This window comes from Oncorhynchus mykiss, chromosome 28 (assembly GCF_013265735.2).
Source record: "Oncorhynchus mykiss isolate Arlee chromosome 28, USDA_OmykA_1.1, whole genome shotgun sequence".
NCBI lineage: Eukaryota > Metazoa > Chordata > Actinopteri > Salmoniformes > Salmonidae > Oncorhynchus > Oncorhynchus mykiss.
Window position 1 is genome coordinate 31,836,527 of NC_048592.1, and position 18,128 is coordinate 31,854,654.

The 18,128-nt window shown below is 45.4% G+C and overlaps 1 protein-coding gene across 4 annotated transcripts in view; it reads right to left on the reverse strand.

Moving 5' to 3' along the window:
- The window catches only part of LOC110508970 (unconventional myosin-VIIa), a 36,959-nt gene that overhangs the window by 14,385 nt on the left and 4,446 nt on the right, over positions 1–18,128 (reverse strand). For 3 of the 4 annotated variants that reach the window (XM_036966643.1, XM_036966646.1, XM_036966644.1), the window contains 19 exons: positions 16,605–16,758; positions 16,311–16,387; positions 16,079–16,198; positions 15,674–15,816; positions 15,304–15,514; positions 15,079–15,214; positions 14,804–14,973; positions 11,939–12,082; positions 11,543–11,701; positions 11,294–11,386; positions 9,818–9,912; positions 6,464–6,548; positions 5,762–5,980; positions 5,437–5,646; positions 4,890–5,204; positions 4,201–4,350; positions 3,883–3,951; positions 434–561; positions 97–223 (listed from right to left, as the gene is read on the reverse strand). In XM_036966643.1, coding sequence (XP_036822538.1) covers positions 97–223; positions 434–561; positions 3,883–3,951; positions 4,201–4,350; positions 4,890–5,204; positions 5,437–5,646; positions 5,762–5,980; positions 6,464–6,548; positions 9,818–9,912; positions 11,294–11,386; positions 11,543–11,701; positions 11,939–12,082; positions 14,804–14,973; positions 15,079–15,214; positions 15,304–15,514; positions 15,674–15,816; positions 16,079–16,198; positions 16,311–16,387; positions 16,605–16,758 — 2,805 coding nt within the window. The remainder of the gene's footprint in view (positions 1–96; positions 224–433; positions 562–3,882; positions 3,952–4,200; positions 4,351–4,889; positions 5,205–5,436; positions 5,647–5,761; positions 5,981–6,463; positions 6,549–9,817; positions 9,913–11,293; positions 11,387–11,542; positions 11,702–11,938; positions 12,083–14,803; positions 14,974–15,078; positions 15,215–15,303; positions 15,515–15,673; positions 15,817–16,078; positions 16,199–16,310; positions 16,388–16,604; positions 16,759–18,128) is intronic. The other variant, XM_036966647.1, reaches the window with a different exon arrangement.

Genomic DNA, 18,128 nt, shown 5'->3' on the forward strand with positions numbered 1-18,128 from the left:
TGGGGCCTGGGTTATAAATTCAGTATGCCTATATGTAAAAACACAGCGCCTTCAGACATACAGCCACAGGTGAAAAAATGTCAACTTTAGCCTGACCTGTATAAGGAGTTCTGTTGGGGGGAAGATACCAAGACAGATGGACAGGAGGACCCAGCCTCTGAGGGAACTCTTCTGGTTCTTATTGTTCACCAGCTGTTTAATGATCTGACAATAGATCTCATCCCTACACGGACAAACAAGGACAGACAGGGCTCAAGTAGCTATCCATCAGTTTTGATTGGATCCAATTCATTTGCATTGCAACTGTAGCTGTAATCCTTTATTAGTTCTGAATGAAACAGTTTTGGGATGACAAACAAATTATTTTTGTAGACACCAATAACTGGGAAATATCTGGGTAACATTGTTTACGTGTTGTAATTCGGTTTGTTACCTTATATCTCGTCTGGATAGGGCGTATCCAACAATAATGTGCAGCTTTTCCAGGTCGGATATTGGCCGATCCAAAGTACGCCCCTCTCCAATTAGAATGTCTTTCTCCTCCTCCGTCATAGTCTCCGGCTGGAGGAGATGAGGAGCACAACGAGACAATTATCCGGTTTTGTCTGGAGCGGATACAGCTTATGTCATATTTGCCTTTTCATCGCAGGTTAGGAAAACTTAGGCAGCATGTTAGGAGAAATGCAGTTTAGGAGAATTAGATTAAGGTTAGGAAAAGAGTAGGGTTAGCTAAAATGCACAACAACAAAAAAATCTACTTTTGACATCAATTTTACATAAACTGTTTCCCATCTGGACAATTAGCCTGTGTTGTTACATCATGGATATTCAGACTCATTTTAGTTGTCACACCCTGGTCAAAGTATTTTGTGTTTATCTTTATTTATTTGGTCAGGCCAGGGTGTGGCATGGGTTTTTGTATGTGGTGTGTAAGTATGGGGATTGTAGCTAGTGGGGTGTTCTAGCTAAGTCTATGGCTGTCTGAAGTGGTTCTCAATCAGAGGCAGGTGTTTATCGTTGTCTCTGATTGGGAACCATATTTAGGCAGCCATATTCTTTGAGTTTGTCGTGGGTGATTGTCCTTAGTGTCCTGATGTCATTGTTCTGTGTTAGGTTACACAAGTATAGGCTGTTTCGGTTTTCGTTAAGTTTATTGTTTTGATAGTGTTTGTGTTTAGTGTGTTACTTCATTAAACATGGATTGCAATAGACACGCCGCATTTTGGTCCGACTCTCCTTCTCACCAAGAAAACCGTTACAGAATCACCCACCACAAAGGGACCAAGCAGCGTGTCAACAGGCAGGAACAGCCCAAAGTGGAGTACAGTATGGACTATACTTCTTGGGAGGAGATAGACAGGTGGGCGGTTGACCCAGGGAGAGTGCCGGAGCCCGCCTGGGATTCGATGGAGCAGTGCGCGGAGGGATATAGGAGAATGGAGTTTGCGAAGCAAGCAAGGCGGCGCGGACGGAGGCCCCATAGTCAGCCCCAAAAATTTCTTGGGGGGGGGGCTCAGGGAGAGTGTGGCAGAGTCAGGAGCCAGACCTGAGCCAACTCTCCCTGTTTATCGTGAGGAGCCAAGGAGGAGACCAGAACCAGAGCCGGTGTTGGAGGTGAGCGAAACAGAGACTGTAAAGGAGTTAATGGGGAAATTGGAGGAGAGAGAAATGAGGGAGTTGCTGTGTTGGTGTTTTAAACATGGAATTCGCCCGACGGAGCGTGTCGGGGATTTGATGGCACCTGGGTCAGCGCTCCATACTCGTCCTGAGGTGCGTGTCAGTCGGCTGGTGAAGATGGTGCCAGTCTCACGTACCAGGCCTCCTGTGCACCTCCCTAGCCTTGCACGTCCTGTGCCAGCACCGCTCTCAAGATCTCCAGTACGCCTTCACGGTCTAACCCATCCTGTGCCACCTCCACACCCCAGCCCTCCGGTAGCAGCTCCCCGCACCAGGCTTCCTGTGCGTGTCCTCGGCCCAGTACCACCAGTGCCAGCATCACGCATCAGGCCTACAGTGCGCCTCGCCTGTCCAGCGCTGTCGGAGCCCTCCTCCTCTCCAGCGCTGTCGGAGTCTCCCGCCTGTTTAGCGCTGTTAGAGCCTTCCTTCTCTACAGCGCTGCCGGAATCTCCCGCCTGTTCAAAGCTGCCAGTTAGCATAAAGCTGCCAGTTAGCATAGAGCTGCCAGTTAGCATAGAGCTGCCAGTCTGCAAGGAGCTGCCAGTCTGCAAGGAGCTGCCAGTCTGCAAGGAGCTGCCAGTCTGCAAGGAGCTGCCAGTCTGCAAGGAGCTGCCAGTCTGCAAGGAGCCGCCAGAGCTGCCTGTCTGCAGGATGCCGCCAAAGCTGCCAGTCTGCAAGGAGCCGCCAGAGCTGCCAGTCTGCAAGGAGCCGCCAGAGCTGCCAGTTAGCATGGAGCAGCCAGGGCCGCCAGTCAGCATGGAGCAGCCAGGGCCGCCAGTCAGCATGGAGCAGCCAGGGCCGCCAGTCAGCATGGAGCAGCCAGGGCCGCCAGTCAGCATGGAGCAGCCAGTCAGCATGGAGCAGCCAGTCAGCATGGAGCAGCCAGAGCAGCCAGTCAGCATGGAGCAGCCAGAGCTGCCAGTCAGCATGGAGCAGCCAGTCAGCATGGAGCAGCCAGAGCTGCCAGTCAGCATGGAGCAGCCAGTCAGCATGGACCAGCCAGAGCTGCCAGTCAGCATGGAGCAGCCAGTCAGCATGGAGCAGCCAGAGCTGCCAGTCAGCATGGAGCAGCCAGTCAGCATGGAGCAGCCAGTCGACCAGACTCTTCCAGATCTGCCAGTCGACCAGACTCTTCCAGATCTGCCAGTCGACCAGACTCTTCCAGATCTGCCAGTCGACCAGACTCTTCCAGATCTGCCAGTCGACCAGACTCTTCCAGATCTGCCAGTCGACCAGACTCTTCCAGATCTGCCAGTCGACCAGACTCTTCCAGATCTGCCAGTCGACCAGACTCTTCCAGATCTGCCAGTCGACCAGACTCTTCCAGATCTGCCAGTCGACCAGACTCTTCCAGATCTGCCAGTCGACCAGACTCTTCCAGATCTGCCAGTCGACCAGACTCTTCCAGATCTGCCAGTCGACCAGGATCTGCCAGATCTGCCAGTCGACCAGGATCTGCCAGTCAGCCAGGATCTGGTAGATTCATCAACCTGCCTGAGCTTCCTCTCACTCCTGAGCTTCCTCTCACTCCTGAGCTTCCTCTCACTCCTGAGCTTCCTCTCACTCCTGAGCTTCCCCTCAGTCCCGAGCTGCCTCAGTCCCGAGCTGCCCCTCAGTCCCGATCTGCTCCTCAGTCCAGTGGGGTTCTGGGTGAGGACTACTAGGCCATGGTCGGCGGCGAGGGTGGACTATCCAGGGACGCGAGGAGAAGGGACTAAGACATTGATTGAGTGGGGTCCACGTCCCGCGCCGGAGCCGCCACCATGGACAGACGCCCACCCGGACCCTCCCTATTGTTTTGAGGTGCGTTCGGGAGTCCGCACCTTAGGGGGGGGGTTCTGTCACACCCTGGTCAAAGTATTTTGTGTTTATCTTTATTTATTTGGTCAGGCCAGGGTGTGGCATGGGTTTTTGTATGTGGTGTGTAAGTATGGGGATTGTAGCTAGTGGGGTGTTCTAGCTAAGTCTATGGCTGTCTGAAGTGGTTCTCAATCAGAGGCAGGTGTTTATCGTTGTCTCTGATTGGGAACCATATTTAGGCAGCCATATTCTTTGAGTTTGTCGTTTTGATAGTGTTTGTGTTTAGTGTGTTACTTCATTAAACATGGATTGCTATAGACACGCCGCATTTTGGTCCGACTCTCCTTCTCACCAAGAAAACCGTTACATTAGTTCTGAGGACAAAATAATGTGTATGTAACATACCTCATCTACAATGGTCGAAGCTTTTCTGTTCCCCATTCCTTCTTTCTTTCTATTTTTCCTTAGTATTTTCTGATGGAAAAATGTATAGGACGAATTAGACATCTGACAAACTGTTTAGTGGGTGAATTCAGTCAGCAAAAACTCAGTACAAGAGTAAACTATTAGAAACACACAAAATGACACAAGTGTCTATTGTCATCACATTAAGGGAATCAGTGAGTAGTGATATTTTTCCTGCTGCCCGTAAGGGATGAATAAAGTCCTATTGAACTTAGTTGAATGTAAGGTTAAGTCCCAGGAAGGCCTTATGTTCAGTACCTGATCCAGGCCCACTAGATTGCTGAGCCTCCTGTTCTGCCTCTGGCCAAGGTTCTTCTGGATGGTGGTGGAGGGCTCCTGGTTGATCTGTTTAGGCTCAGCGATGTCCCCCATGAACCTCAAGATGATCCACCACACTGTCAGACAGGCCTGGAGAGGAGCAGAGAGCAGCGGAGAGGAGAGGAATGGAGAGGAGAAAGAAAGTGGGGAATGGAAGGGAAAATAAAATAATGGGGTGAAGTGAGGAACAAAACAAAAACAGCAGGAGGATGAAGAAGGAGGAGAGGAGAAAGTACAGTAGAAAAAGAGAAAAGAAGAGAGAAAAATTAAGAAATAAGGCCCATGGTGGTGTGGTATATGGCCAATATATTATGGCTGGGCTGTTCTCAGGCACGACGCAACGCAGAGTACCTGGATACAGCTCTTACCCGTGGTATATTGGTCATGTACCACAAACCCCAGAGGTGCCCTATTGCTATTATAAACTGGTTACCAATGTAAATAGAGCAGTAAAAAGACATGTTGTGTTATACCCGTGGTATATGGTCTGATATGCCACGGCTTTCAGCCAATCAGCACTCAGGGTTCGAACCACCCAGTTTATAATGTTGCATATGTGACAGAGGAAGAAAAATTCCATCCTTGCTTTGGATCCCTCTGAGAGACACAGAAGCCTGATGTTGACTCACCAGTGTGTCCCCCTCGTCCTCGTGGTGGAGCAGGGGCTGTCGCAGCCTTTGGGTGATGTGACTGTGGGTAGCAGAGCCCTGGAAGTGCAAAGCACTGAACTTGATGAAGGAGAACTCCTCATCCTCATCATCGTACTCCACCACTGGTAGTTCCACTGGTACTGGTGCTGGTGCAGGACTTGGTTCAGTCCGAGCTAGTACTGGTACTGGTACTTGTACTACTACCGGAGCTGGGGTTTCTACTGGGCTCTCCTCTCGACTCTCCTCTCGGCTCTCCTCAGTCACCTCTGGGATTGTTCGCGTTCTCTCCAAGTCCTGAGGATGGATAGGGAGAGTGCAGTTGGATACTCAGTTAGATACTTTCTTCTTGGAGTTGGAGAGAATAGTAGAATATTATAATGCTTCTTCAATGAGAAGAGAAGATTAGATGGATGTGGTCATTCTGTTAGCAGTGTTCATCACTGGGGTATTAAGACATATAAGACTATAGCAAATGGAAACCTATGTTAACATGACATTAAGATCCACCATTGGTTGTGAGCATCACCTCAAAGCCCTCTGGAGCCGGGCCCTCCCGCCCTCCTACGGACACTTTGTGGGGCAGGAATTCAAACATTGTTTCCACCATTTCCTGCTCACTGACTGGCTCTGGCTCGGCAGCAGCCTGTTGTGATTGGCTGAGGACCTCCTCTAGCCTCCGCTGGAGCTCTGCGGCTGTCTGCTCTCTCGCCTCCCGCTCCCGGGCTGATAGGAATGCCTAACACAGACACACACACACAAACACACACACACAGATATATTGAATTTGCACACAGGTGGCAAAACAGGCTTGCAATCACACACACGCACTTTTCTCAAATGTCAGAACTCACATCTGTCCTCATCTTGTTGGTGGTCTTCCTAGCCAGCATGCCTCTGGTGTGTGCCTGGAGGACAGTCACAGCTTCTCTCTTGCTCTTATAACTCTTCCTGGCCAGGTACCCGCGCACCTGGGACTGCAGAGTGACGGCTGCCGCCAGCTCCTTCAGGTAATGCAGCCGGGATAGACGACCACGGATCGTAGACTGCAGACGCTGAAAGCCGCGCTGGAGCTAGTCGAACGAGACGGAGAGGAGGATAAATTAAGTTTGTAGAAGGTAAATGTGAGCAGCAGAGAGAAAACCGACAGATATGTTATAAGCTGATCCAGCCTATAAAAAAAAGAAAATGAGAAAATCTCTATCAGCACAATAATGTGCACTCCTTAGCTAGGGCATTTAATCAATATCACCTCAGTTTGTCTACAAAAGTGTATCTGAGTTGACTCCTTACCAGTGTTGTGGTGTAGTGAACTATATGTAGTTCAACTAGTAATTGAATAGCATTTTGCTGTAGCTTGAACTCAATTCAAATATTGGTAGTGTTTTCAGTATTTAATTACTTTTTTACCATGTAGTGGTGTAGCTAAATACTGGAACTTCACACTCATTTTTGGCAAAAAGAGGAGAAAATATTGGTAAAGTAGACAAGAATTGTCTTTCTTTTTCGGCAGTAGACCTCCCTAATTGCCACTTGAAACTGAGCCAGTAACTTACCTTTCTATATTGATTCTTGTCTTTGTAACCTCTCCAATGCTTCTGTACCACCACAGCGGCTCTCCTTTTCTTTACAAAGCTCTTCCTACAAGAGGAATACATTTCAACAAAACATCAATAGCGCAGACTGTAAGAACTACTGTATAAAAACAATAGTAACAACTGTATGTAACTCTGTGGTAAACCTTTAGATTGGGTATTAGAGAGAATAACAGATAAACCCATGTCAGTGACCACTGCCAGTGTGCTATTTAAAATATATATATATATATATATATATATATATATATATATATTTCACCTTTATTTAACCAGGTAGGCAAGTTGAGAACAAGTTCTCATTTACAATTGCGACATTGCCAAGATAAAGCAAAGCAGTTCGACACATACAACAACACAGAGTTACACATGAAGTAAAACAAACATACAGTCAATAATACAGTATAAACAAGTCTATAAACGATGTGAGCAAATGAGGTGAGATAAGGGAGGTGAAGGCAAAACAAAGGCCATGATGTGAAGTAAATACAATATAGCAAGTAAAACACTGGAATGGTTGATTTGCAGTGGAAGAATGTGCAAAGTAGAGATAGAAATAATGGGATGCAAAGGAGCAAAATAAATAAATACAGTAGGAGGAGAGGTAGTTGTTTGGGCTAAATTATAGATGGGCTATGTACAGGTGCAGTAATCTGTGAGCTGCTCTGACAGGTGGTGCTTAAAGCTAGTGTGGGAGATAAGTGTTTCCAGTTTCAGAGATTTTTGTAGTTCGTTCCAGTCATTGGCAGCAGAGAACTGGAAGGAGAGGCGGCCAAAGGAATAATTAGTTTTGGGGGTGACCAGAGAGATATACCTGCTGGAGCTGGTGCTACAGGTGGGTGATGCTATGGTGACCAGCGAGCTGAGATAAGGAGGGACTTTACCTAGCAGGGTCTTGGAGAAGAAGTATGAAGCGAGGGCCAGCCAACAAGGGTGTAAAGGTCGCAGTGGTGGGTAGTGTATGGGGCTTTGGTGACAAAACGGATGGCACTGTGAGAGACTGCATCCAATTTATTGAGTAGGGTATTTGAGGCTATTTTTTAAATGACATCGGCGAAGTTGAGGATCGGTAGGATGGTCAGGTTTTCAAGGGTATGTTTGGCAGCATGAGTGAAGGATGCTTTGTTGCGAAATAGGAAGCCAATTCTAGATTTAACTTTGGATTGGAGATGTTTGATGTGAGTCTGGAAGGAGAGTTTACAGTCTAACCAGACACCTAGGTATTTGTAGTTGTCCACATATTCTAAGTCAGAACTGTCCAGAGTAGTGATGCTGGATGGGCGGGCAGGTGCAGGCAGCGATCGGTTGAAGAGCACGCATTTAGTTTTACTTGTATTTAAGAGCAGTTGGAGGCCACGGAAGGAGAGTTGAATGGTGTTGAAGCTCGTCTGGAGGGTTGTTAACACAGTGTCCAAAGAAGGGCCAGAAGTATACAGAATAGTGTCGTCTGTGTAGAGGTGGATCAGAGACTCACCAGCAGCAAGAGTGACGTCATTGATGAATACAGAGAAGAGAGTCGATCCAAGAATTGAACCCTGTGGCACCCCCATAAAGACTGCCAGAGGCCCGGACAACAGGCCCTCCGATTTGACACACTGAACTATCAGAGAAGTAGTTGGTGAACCAGGCGAGGCAATTATTTGAGAAACCAAGGCTATAGAGTCTGCCGATGAGGATGTGGTGATTGACAGAGGTGAAAGCCTTGGCCAGGTCAATGAGTACAGCTGCACAGTATTGTTTCTTATCGATGGCGGTTAAGATATAGTTTAGGACCTTGAGCATGGCTGAGGTGCACCCATGACAAGCCCTGAAACCAGATTGCATAGCGGAGAAGTTATTGTGGGATTCGAAATGGTCGGTAATCTGTTTGTTGACTTCGCTTTCGAAGACCTTAGAAAGGCAGGGTAGGATAGATATAGGTCTGTAGCAGTTTGGGTCAAGAGTGTCCCCCCCTTTGAAAAGGGGGATGACCGCAGCTGCTTTCCAATCTTTGGGAATCTCTGACGACACGAAAGAGAGGTTGAACAGGCTAGTAATAGGGGTTGCAACAATTTTGGCAGATAATTTTAGAAAGAAAGGGTCCAGATTGTCTAGCCCGGCTGATTTGTAGGGATCCAGATTTTGCAGCTCTTTCAGAATATCAGCTGACTGGATTTGGGAGAAGGAGAAATGGGGAAGGCTTGGGCAAGTTGCTGTGGGGGGTGCAGTGCTATTGACCGGGGCAGGGGTAGCCAGGTGGATAGCATGGCCAGCCGTAGAAAAATGCTTATTGAAATTCTCAATTATAGTGGATTTATCGGTGGTGACAGTGTTTCCTATCCTCAGTGCAGTGGGCAGCTGGAAGGAGGTGTTCTTATTCTCCATGGACTTTACAGTGTCTCAGAACTTATTTGAGTTTGTGTTGCAGTAAGCAAATTTCTGCTTGAAAAAGCTAGCCTTGGCTTTTCTAACTGCCTGTGTATATTGGTTTCTAGCTTCCCTGAAAAGTTGTATATCACGGTGGCTGTTCGATGCTAATGCAGAACGCCATAGGATGTTTTTGTGTTGGTTAAGGGCAGTCAAGTCTGGAGAGAACCAAGGGCTATATCTGTTCCTGGTTCTAAATTTCTTGAATGGGGCATGCTTATTTAAGATGGTGAGGAAGGCATTTAAAAAAAAACAGGCATCCTCTACTGACGGGAATAGGTCAATATCCTTCCAGGATACCCCGGCCAGGTCGATTAGAAAGGCCTGCTCGCTGAAGTGTTTCAGGGAGCGTTTGACAGTGATGAGTGGAGGTCGTTTGACCGCTGACCCATTACGGATGCAGGCAATGAGGCAGTGATCACTGAGATCTTGGTTGAAAACAGCAGAGGTGTATTTAGAGGGCAAGTTGGTTAGGATGATATCTATGAGGGTGCCCGTGTTTACGGCTTTGGGGTGGTACCTGGTAGGTTCCTTGATAATTTGTGTGAGATTGAGGGCATCAAGCTTAGATTGTAGGATGGCTAGGGTGTTAAGCATGTTCCAGTTTAGGTCGCCTAGCAGCACGAGCTCTGAAGATAGATGAGGGGCAATCAGTTCAGATATGGTGTCCAGAGCACAGCTGGGGGCAGAGGGTGGTCTATAGCAGGCGGCAACGGTGAGAGACTTGTTTTTAGAGAGGAAGATTTTTAAAAGAAGTTCAAATTGTTTGGGTACAGACCTGGATAGTAGGACAGAACTCTGTCAACATCCCAAACATTACAACATCCCAAACATTGAAGTCCCTGTGTAAGGTATGACATGTCGCATGTCATTCCCTCCAAGCTGTGTGTCTCAGTGTTCCTCATTTACCTGTCTCTGTGGCCAAGAATGACCCTCTGGATGATGAGGGCTTTCCTGTTGAGCTCTCGCTCTCTTTCCCACTCCAGTAGGGAGTCATGGGCATCCTGAATGGGGAAGAGGGTGGAGACAGGTTACAGAGGATTCATCTGGACCTTTTCAAAAACGTAGACCAACATCATTGTAACATATTCTAATTGCTTTAAGTGACATTTGGGTTTCCATCACTGCTGTTACAACATGACCAATGTTTGTGGTTGTCTAGTGTGGTAGGCTTTAACTTAGCTAAAACTTAGTCAAAACAATTCTAAGCCGTAATGTGTACACCACCCAGCCGGGGAGGGATATGGCTTGAAAACGTACCTCAATCTAGGGATGGAAGATGAAGCTGTACTCCTAGTTATGCCATTATCCGAACAGACAAATGGAGAAGATTGAAATACTGCTAGTCTCTGCTTGCCTTTCGTTTAGTCTCTGCTAGCCTTTGGTTTAGTCTTTGCTAGCCTTTGGTTTAGTCTCGCTAGCCTTTGGTTTAGTCTCTGCTAGCCTTTGGTTTAGTCTCTGCTAGGCTTTGGTTTAGTCTTTGCTAGCCTTTGGTTTAGTCTCGCTAGCCTTTGGTTTAGTCTTTGCTAGCCTTTGGTTTAATCTCGCTAGCCTTTGGTTTAGTCTCTGCTAGCCTTTGGTTTAGTCTCTGCTAGCCTTTGGTTTAGTCTCGCTAGCCTTTGGTTTAGTCTTTGCTAGCCTTTGGTTTAGTCTCGCTAGCCTTTGGTTTAGTCTCTGCTAGCCTTTGGTTTAGTCTCTGCTAGCCTTTGGTTTAATCTCGCTAGCCTTTGGTTTAGTCTTTGCTAGCCTTTGGTTTAGTCTCGCTAGCCTTTGGTTTAGTCTCTGCTAGCCTTTGGTTTAGTCTCTGCTAGCCTTTGGTTTAGTCTCGCTAGCCTTTGGTTTAGTCTCTGCTAGCCTTTGGTTTAGTCTTTGCTAGCCTTTGGTTTAGTCTCGCTAGCCTTTGGTTTAGTCTCTGCTAGCCTTTGGTTTAGTCTTTGCTAGCCTTTGGTTTAGTCTCGCTAGCCTTTGGTTTAGTCTCTGCTAGCCTTTGGTTTAGTCTCTGCTAGCCTTTGGTTTAGTCTCGCTAGCCTTTGGTTTAGTCTTTGCTAGCCTTTGGTTTAGTCTCGCTAGCCTTTGGTTTAGTCTCTGCTAGCCTTTGGTTTAGTCTCTGCTAGCCTTTGGTTTAGTCGCGCTAGCCTTTGGTTTAGTCTCGCTAGCCTTTGGTTTAGTCTCGCTAGCCTACCATGAGGATGAAAAAGGGCCATTTAATTCAAAACTAGCAATCTTCTCCATTTGTCAGTTTGGATACTGGCATAACTAGGAGTACAGTGTCATATTCCACCCCTGGATTGAGGTACGTTTTCAAGCCATATCCCTCCCTGGCTGGGTGGTGTCCACATTACGACTCATTTTGACTTGGACGGGAAAATCTAGGTTTAACTGCACCTTTAGGAAGATCTTAGTCGTGCCGATCTTCCAGTCGTTATGTCCTGTGATCACGGCCTTGCAAATGGCAATACAGCAGGCTGATGCTGACTCCTGGGTTAGGAGAGAGAGAGGAGGATATTGGGAACCATAACCATAAAACTAAAAGCAACGACAACTTTGGAGATTTGAATGCTAACAAATGTCATTATCTCTGTCATCTTTATCATCATCATCATCATCATCATATTCTAAATAATAATGTCTTACAGTTTTGGGGTCACAGACGGTTGTCTTTAGGAGTACTCTGTACCGCTGCAGAAATTGCTTGAACGTGTGACGGATTGGATATCCCAGTTTCCGGATTCTGATGGTATCAATCATTCCAGAATACCGCAGCTGACGTATGCACAGGTCTCTGTCAAAACACTGAGGAAGACAGAGACATTCATACGCTTGTTTTAGTAGAGTGGAGTGCACTGTAGGATGGAAAAAGGGGACTTCAGTGGATTTGTAAAATGTTTATGGTGTGAAACTACCATTCTACCTAATCACATTTTTTTCTGTTTTGTGTGAGTTTGACCTCCTATGATTGTGATATTGCACCATCAATGAATCATGTCTCGCTGTATCTGGCCCAGTGCTACAAATGGCTGTCTTGTTCACCATGGATTTCTTGTTGTCATTGGGCTTGAAGCAGCGGATAAAGTGTGGCTGGCAGATGGACAAGGCCTTCATGAGGGAGTCGAGGGACTGGCGGAACTGACCGCTCAGCGTGGACACCTGTTTCCTGCCGTCCGTCTGGGCCCCCTTTGGGGAGAAAGATCACAATGTCATCTGTGTGGAATTTTGGACCGTTGTCAGTGACCATATATATAGGAAAACCATGTGGAGAAACTGGAATTCCCCCAGTGCAATACTTTTTAGATGACCCTAAATCTAACCATTGGATGTTACCAAAGCACAGATTACTTGATGAATAATGGATAGATAATGTATGAATAATTAATAATAATTAATAACCCATTGCTTTTGTTTTTGGTGAATATATACTGAACAAAAATATAAACGTAACGTGTAAAGTGTTGGTCCCAAGGGCCTCCCGGGTGGCGCAGTGATTAAGGGCGCTGTACTGCAGCGCCAGCTGTGCCACCAGAGACTCTGGGTTTGCACCCAGGCTCTGTCGTAACCGGCCGTGACCGGGAGGTCCGTGGGGCGACGCACAATTGGCCTAGCGTCGTCCGGTTTAGGGAGGGTTTGGCCGCTAGGGAAATCCTGCTAGGATATGCATATACTTGGTAACGTTGGATAGAAAACACTCTGACGTTTCTAAAACTGTTAAAATAATGTCTGTGAGTATAACAGACCTGATATGGCTGGCAAAAACCAGAGGAATATTCTTTTGAGGTCACAGGCCATTTGCTTGCCAGGACAGTGCTTGCCTTTGGGAAACACAAATAGATATGACCCATATTGCAGTTCCTATGGCTTCCACTAGATATCAACAGTCTTTAGAAAGGATTTCAGGCTTGTTTTTTGAAAAATGAACAACTAGTTGGAAGAACTACAAGGTGTCTCTCATTAGAAAAGTGGTCTTGTTGGAGCGTGAATGAGGTGTGCACTCTTCGTTATTTATCTTCCCTATTGAACATACTATTCTCTGTCTTAAATATTATAGTTTATTTAGATATTAGAGTACATGAGGATTAATTAGAAACAATGTTTGACTTGTTTGGATTAACATTACTAGTAACTTTTTGGATTAGTTTGTATGCATGTTGAAAGAGTGGATTACTGAGATCATTGGCGCCAACTAAACTTACTTTTTTGGATATAAAGAATGACTTAATCGAACAAAATGACCATTCTTTGTGTAGCTGGGACCCTTGGGATTGAAAACAGAGGAAGATCTTCAAAGGTAAGGGATTTATTAATTCGCTATTTGTGATTTTGTGACGCCTGTGCTGGTTGAAACGGTATTTTGATGTAGGGTGCTGTCCTCAGATAATTGCATGGTATGCTTTCACCATAAAGCCTTTTTGAAATCTGACAAAGCGGTTGGATTAACAAGAAGTTAAGCTTTTAAATGATGTATGACGCTTCTATTTTCATGAATGTTTAATATTACGATTTTTGTTTTTGAATTTCATCCTCTGCAATTTCACCGTTGTTTCATTGCTGTCCCGCTAGCGGTTCATGCGCCAAAAGAGGTTAAACATGTACACCTTGTGCTGGGGACAATTAAAGGCCACTCTAACATTTGCAGTTTTGTCACACAACATAATGCCACAGATGTCTCAAGTTTTGAGGGAGCGTGCAATTGGTATGCTGACTCCAGGAATGTCCACCAGAGCTGATGCCCGAGAATTGAATGTTCATTTGTCTACCATATGCCCCCTCCAACATCGTTTTAGAGAATTTGGCAGTACGTCCAACCGGCCTCACAACTACAGACAACGTGTAACCACCCCAGCCCAGGACCTCCACGTCCAGCTTCTTCACCTGCGGGATCATCTAAGACCAGCCCCCCTGACAGCTGATGAAACTGTGGGTTTGCACAACCAATGAATTTCTGTACAAACTGTCAGAAATTGTCTCAGGGAAGCTCATCTGCGTGCTCGCCGTCCTCACCAGGGTGTTTATCTGACTGCAGCTCGGCATCGTAACCAACTTCAGTGAGCAAATGCTCACCTTCGATGGCCACTGGCATGCTGGAGAAGTGTGCTCTTCATGGATGAATCCCGGTTTTAACTGTACCGGGCATATGGCAGACAGCCTCTATGGCGTTGTGTGGGCGAGCGGTTTGCTGATATCAATGTTGCGAACAGAGTGCCCCATGGTGGCGGTGGGGTTATGGTATGGGCAGGCATCAGCTACGGACAATGAACACAATTGCATTTTAAAGATGGACATTTGAATGCACAGAGATACCGTGACGAGACACTGAGGCCCATTGTCACGCCATTCATCTCCTCATGTTTCAGCATGGTAATGCATGGCCCCATGTCACAAGGATCTGTACACAATTCCTGGAAGCTGAAAATGTCCCAGCCTGCGTACTCACCAGACATGTCACCCATTGACCATGTTTGGGATGCTCTGTATCGACCTGTATGACAGCATGTTCCAGTTCCTGCCAATATCCAGCAACTTCGCACAACCATTGAAAGGGAGTGGGACAATATTCTACAGGCCACAATCAACAGCCCAATAAACTCTATGTGAAGGAGATGTACCTCTCTGCATGAGGCAAATGGTGGTCACACCAGATACTAACTGGTTTTCTGATCCAAGCCCCTACCTTTTTTTTAAGTATCTGTTACCAACCAACAGATGCATATCGGTACTCCTATTCATGTGAAATCCATAGATTAGGGCCTAAGTTATTTATTTCAATTGACTGATTTTCTTATTTGAATTGTAACTCAGTAAAATCTTTGAAATTGTTGCATGTTGCGTTTTATATTTTTGTTCAGCGTAGCTAACGGGAGTTGGATATTCAGAATCCAAATAATAACAGCAGCTACAAACCCGTAGAGAGCTCTTGGGTGTCATAACGACCCTGTTGTTGCTGGCAGGGTTCTTCACGACATTAGCACTGAGCTGCGTCTCAAAGATCTGCCTCAGCAGCTTGTTGGTTGTCGTGTCAATCAACTTGATAATGTCAGAGCTGAGAGTATCTCTGTTTTTCTCCAGGAATCCTGAATAAAAAACATACAGAATCAAATGGTGAGTAAAGAAACACATATTCCTGTGTCCCAGCAAATCAACTAATATTTTATGTGATCTCTTTTTCTTCTGGTTACCTCTTGAGTCGTAGTACACAACCCCAGCAAAATGGCGGATCCCAAACTCCATGTCGTGGGTGTTCTTAGACGGAATGTAGATGTTGCACTTGGCATGAACCTGGTTCATCTTGTTCAACATGGTGACATCTGTGCCCTGGAAGAAACATTCAAGGTTGTCACAAACCTCACCAATTCAGATTGCCTCCACAGCAGGGTTTATTAGAGACATTTGAGATCGTTTACCTTGGGAAAGTGGCTCTCCTCATCGATCAGAGCCAACACATTGAGGGGCTTCCCAACCAGGAGATCAAGGGTTTGCGTGTTGTCATTGAAGGTGATGTTTTTCCAGACGATGTCCTCCTTAGTGTACTCCTCCTGCTCCAGCTTGAACACATGACGCACAAAGAACTGCTGCAGCTGCTCATTGGCAAAGTTGATGCACAGCTGTTCAAAGCTGTGAAAAAAGCATGTGGAAAAAGCTTGTGTTATTGACCAGTTGGTTACATAGGATCGGGGAGAGAGCATGAAGGACATACAAGCCTGTATTTAACTACCTGTGTGTCGACTGTCGCAAACAACAAGGCAAATTAGTATTTGATATTGACTGAAATACCTGTTTGAGGCAAAGTTCTCAAACCCAAAGATGTCCAGCAAGCCAATGGAGTTACGGACGTATTTGGGACCGTTGGTGGGAGTCTTATGGATGACACTGTTGATTCTTCCAACAATCCAGATAAATAGTTTACCATATATTGCCTGAGGAAATCATAACACAAACAACACACATACTCTTGAATAGAATATGGACCAAAACCTAGAGCGTTTAACTCAACAATCAAGTAGATTGTGCACTGATGACAATGGAAGACTCGAGTTACGTCCATTCCCCCACGGATCTTAAGTAAGGATTAAGGCTTATGTGCCTTTGTGAATATGTATGTTGTCTTCCCTCTTCTTTCAGGAGGTAGCCTACTGTATATCTTTCCTTGGCACCTTCAAACAGGTGTGGCATCATTACCTTAACGAAGGCGTCCCTGCAGTCGGCTGCCTGTTCAGAGCTGAGGGGTTTGGATACTCGCTCTCTGTTGGTCATGAAGGAGCGGTAAGTCAAGCTCACACCCAGAGACGCAGGCTGCACCTGTAAGGAAGATATGAAGATATATGTATATCATGTAAACTCTACTGTATATTCATAATATGTTATTAAAAAACATCCCAGAAAAAAATGTCATGGCAACAAATATGCCTACCTCCAGCAATTTGGCTGCAATTGTAAAGTGATCCGATGAACTGACATCAGAGCTCTCCATGTTATCCAAGATGGAGGCTGTAAGGCAAATAACAAAATAAAACTTGGTCAATCAGAGCTTTCAACATAACAAAAAAAGAATAACAACAACAAAAACACATCAACATTAAAGTATTTTAGGATCTCAAGAGATATGGACATTTGGGTTGGGGGGGATTGGGTGAGGACAAGGCCCAGGTCATATTCCCTAAGAACACACTCAGACATCAGGTCATAGACCCAGAGAGGACTCCACCTTCGAAGCTGACATTGCCCAGGTGGAGTAGTGCAGCAAGCAGCTTGAGGATCTCCCAGCAGTGGGTCTCGGTAAAGGTGAGGATCTTCAGAGCCGTGCGGATACGGGTGTAGTCCTTAGCATCGTCACGTCCATCGCAGACAATACAGTCCCCCTTTAGAACACAGGGTCTAAGGTTATACAGTTTCCTTCAAAAAGTATTCAATCCCCTTGACTTACTTCACATTTTGTTGTGTTATAACCTACATTTAAAATTGATTAAATTGAGATTTTGTTTCACTGGCCTACACACAATACCCTATAATGTCAAAGTGGAATTATGTTTTTAGAAATGTTTACAAATTAATTAAAAAAGGAAATGCTGTCAATAAGTATTCAATCCCGTTGTTGTGGCAAGCCTAAATAATTTCAGGAGTAAAAATGTGCTTAACAAGTTACACGATAAGTTGCACAGACTCTCTCTGTGGGCAATAATAGTGTTTAACATGATGTTTGAATGACTACCTCATCTCTGTACCCTGCACATATAATTATCTGTAAGGTCCCTCAGTCGAGCAGTGAATGTCAAACACAGATTCAACCACAAATACCAGGGAGGTTATTGGGAACCTATTGGTAGATGGGTACAATGAATCTATTATTATTTGCACTTCGGATGGTGTATCAATACACACAGTCACTACAAAGATACAGGTTTCTATCCTAACTCAGTTGCCGGAGATGAAGGAAACCGCTCAGGAATTTCACCATGAGGCCAATGGTGACTTTAAAACAGTTACAGAGTTTAATGGCTGTGAACAACATAGTAGTTACTCCACAATACTAACTAAATGACAGAGAGAAAAGAAGGAAGCCTGTACAGAATACAAATATTCCAAAACATGCATCCTGTTTGCAATAAAGCACTGAAGTAAAACTACAAAATGAACATGTCCTGAACACAAAGTGTTGTGTTAGGTGCAAATCCAACAAACCACATCACTACCACTCTTCATATTTTCAAGCATGGTTGTGGCTGTATCATGTTATGGGTATGCTTGTCATCGGCAAGAACTAGGGAGTTTTTGTTGGATAAAAATAAACGGAATAGAGCTAATCCTAGAGGAAATCCTGGTTCAGTCTGCTTTCCAACAGACACCGGAAGACAAATTCACCTTTCAGCAGGACAACAACCTAAAACACAAGGCCAAATATACACTGGAGTTGCTTACCAAGACATCATTAAATATTCCTGAGTGGTCTAGTTACAGTTTTGAATTAAATCGGCTTGAAAATCTATGGCAAGACTTGAAAATGGCTGTCTGCAATGATCAAGAACCAACTTAACGAAGATTGAAGATTTTTTTTAAAGAATAATGTGCAAATATTGTACAATCCAGGTGTGCAAACTCTTAGAGACTTACCCAGAAAGACACAAAGCTGTAATCACTGCCAAAGGTGATTCTAACATGTATTGATTCAGGGGTGTGAAAATGAATGTTAATGAGATATTTCTGTATTTCATTTTCAATAAATTTGCCCAAA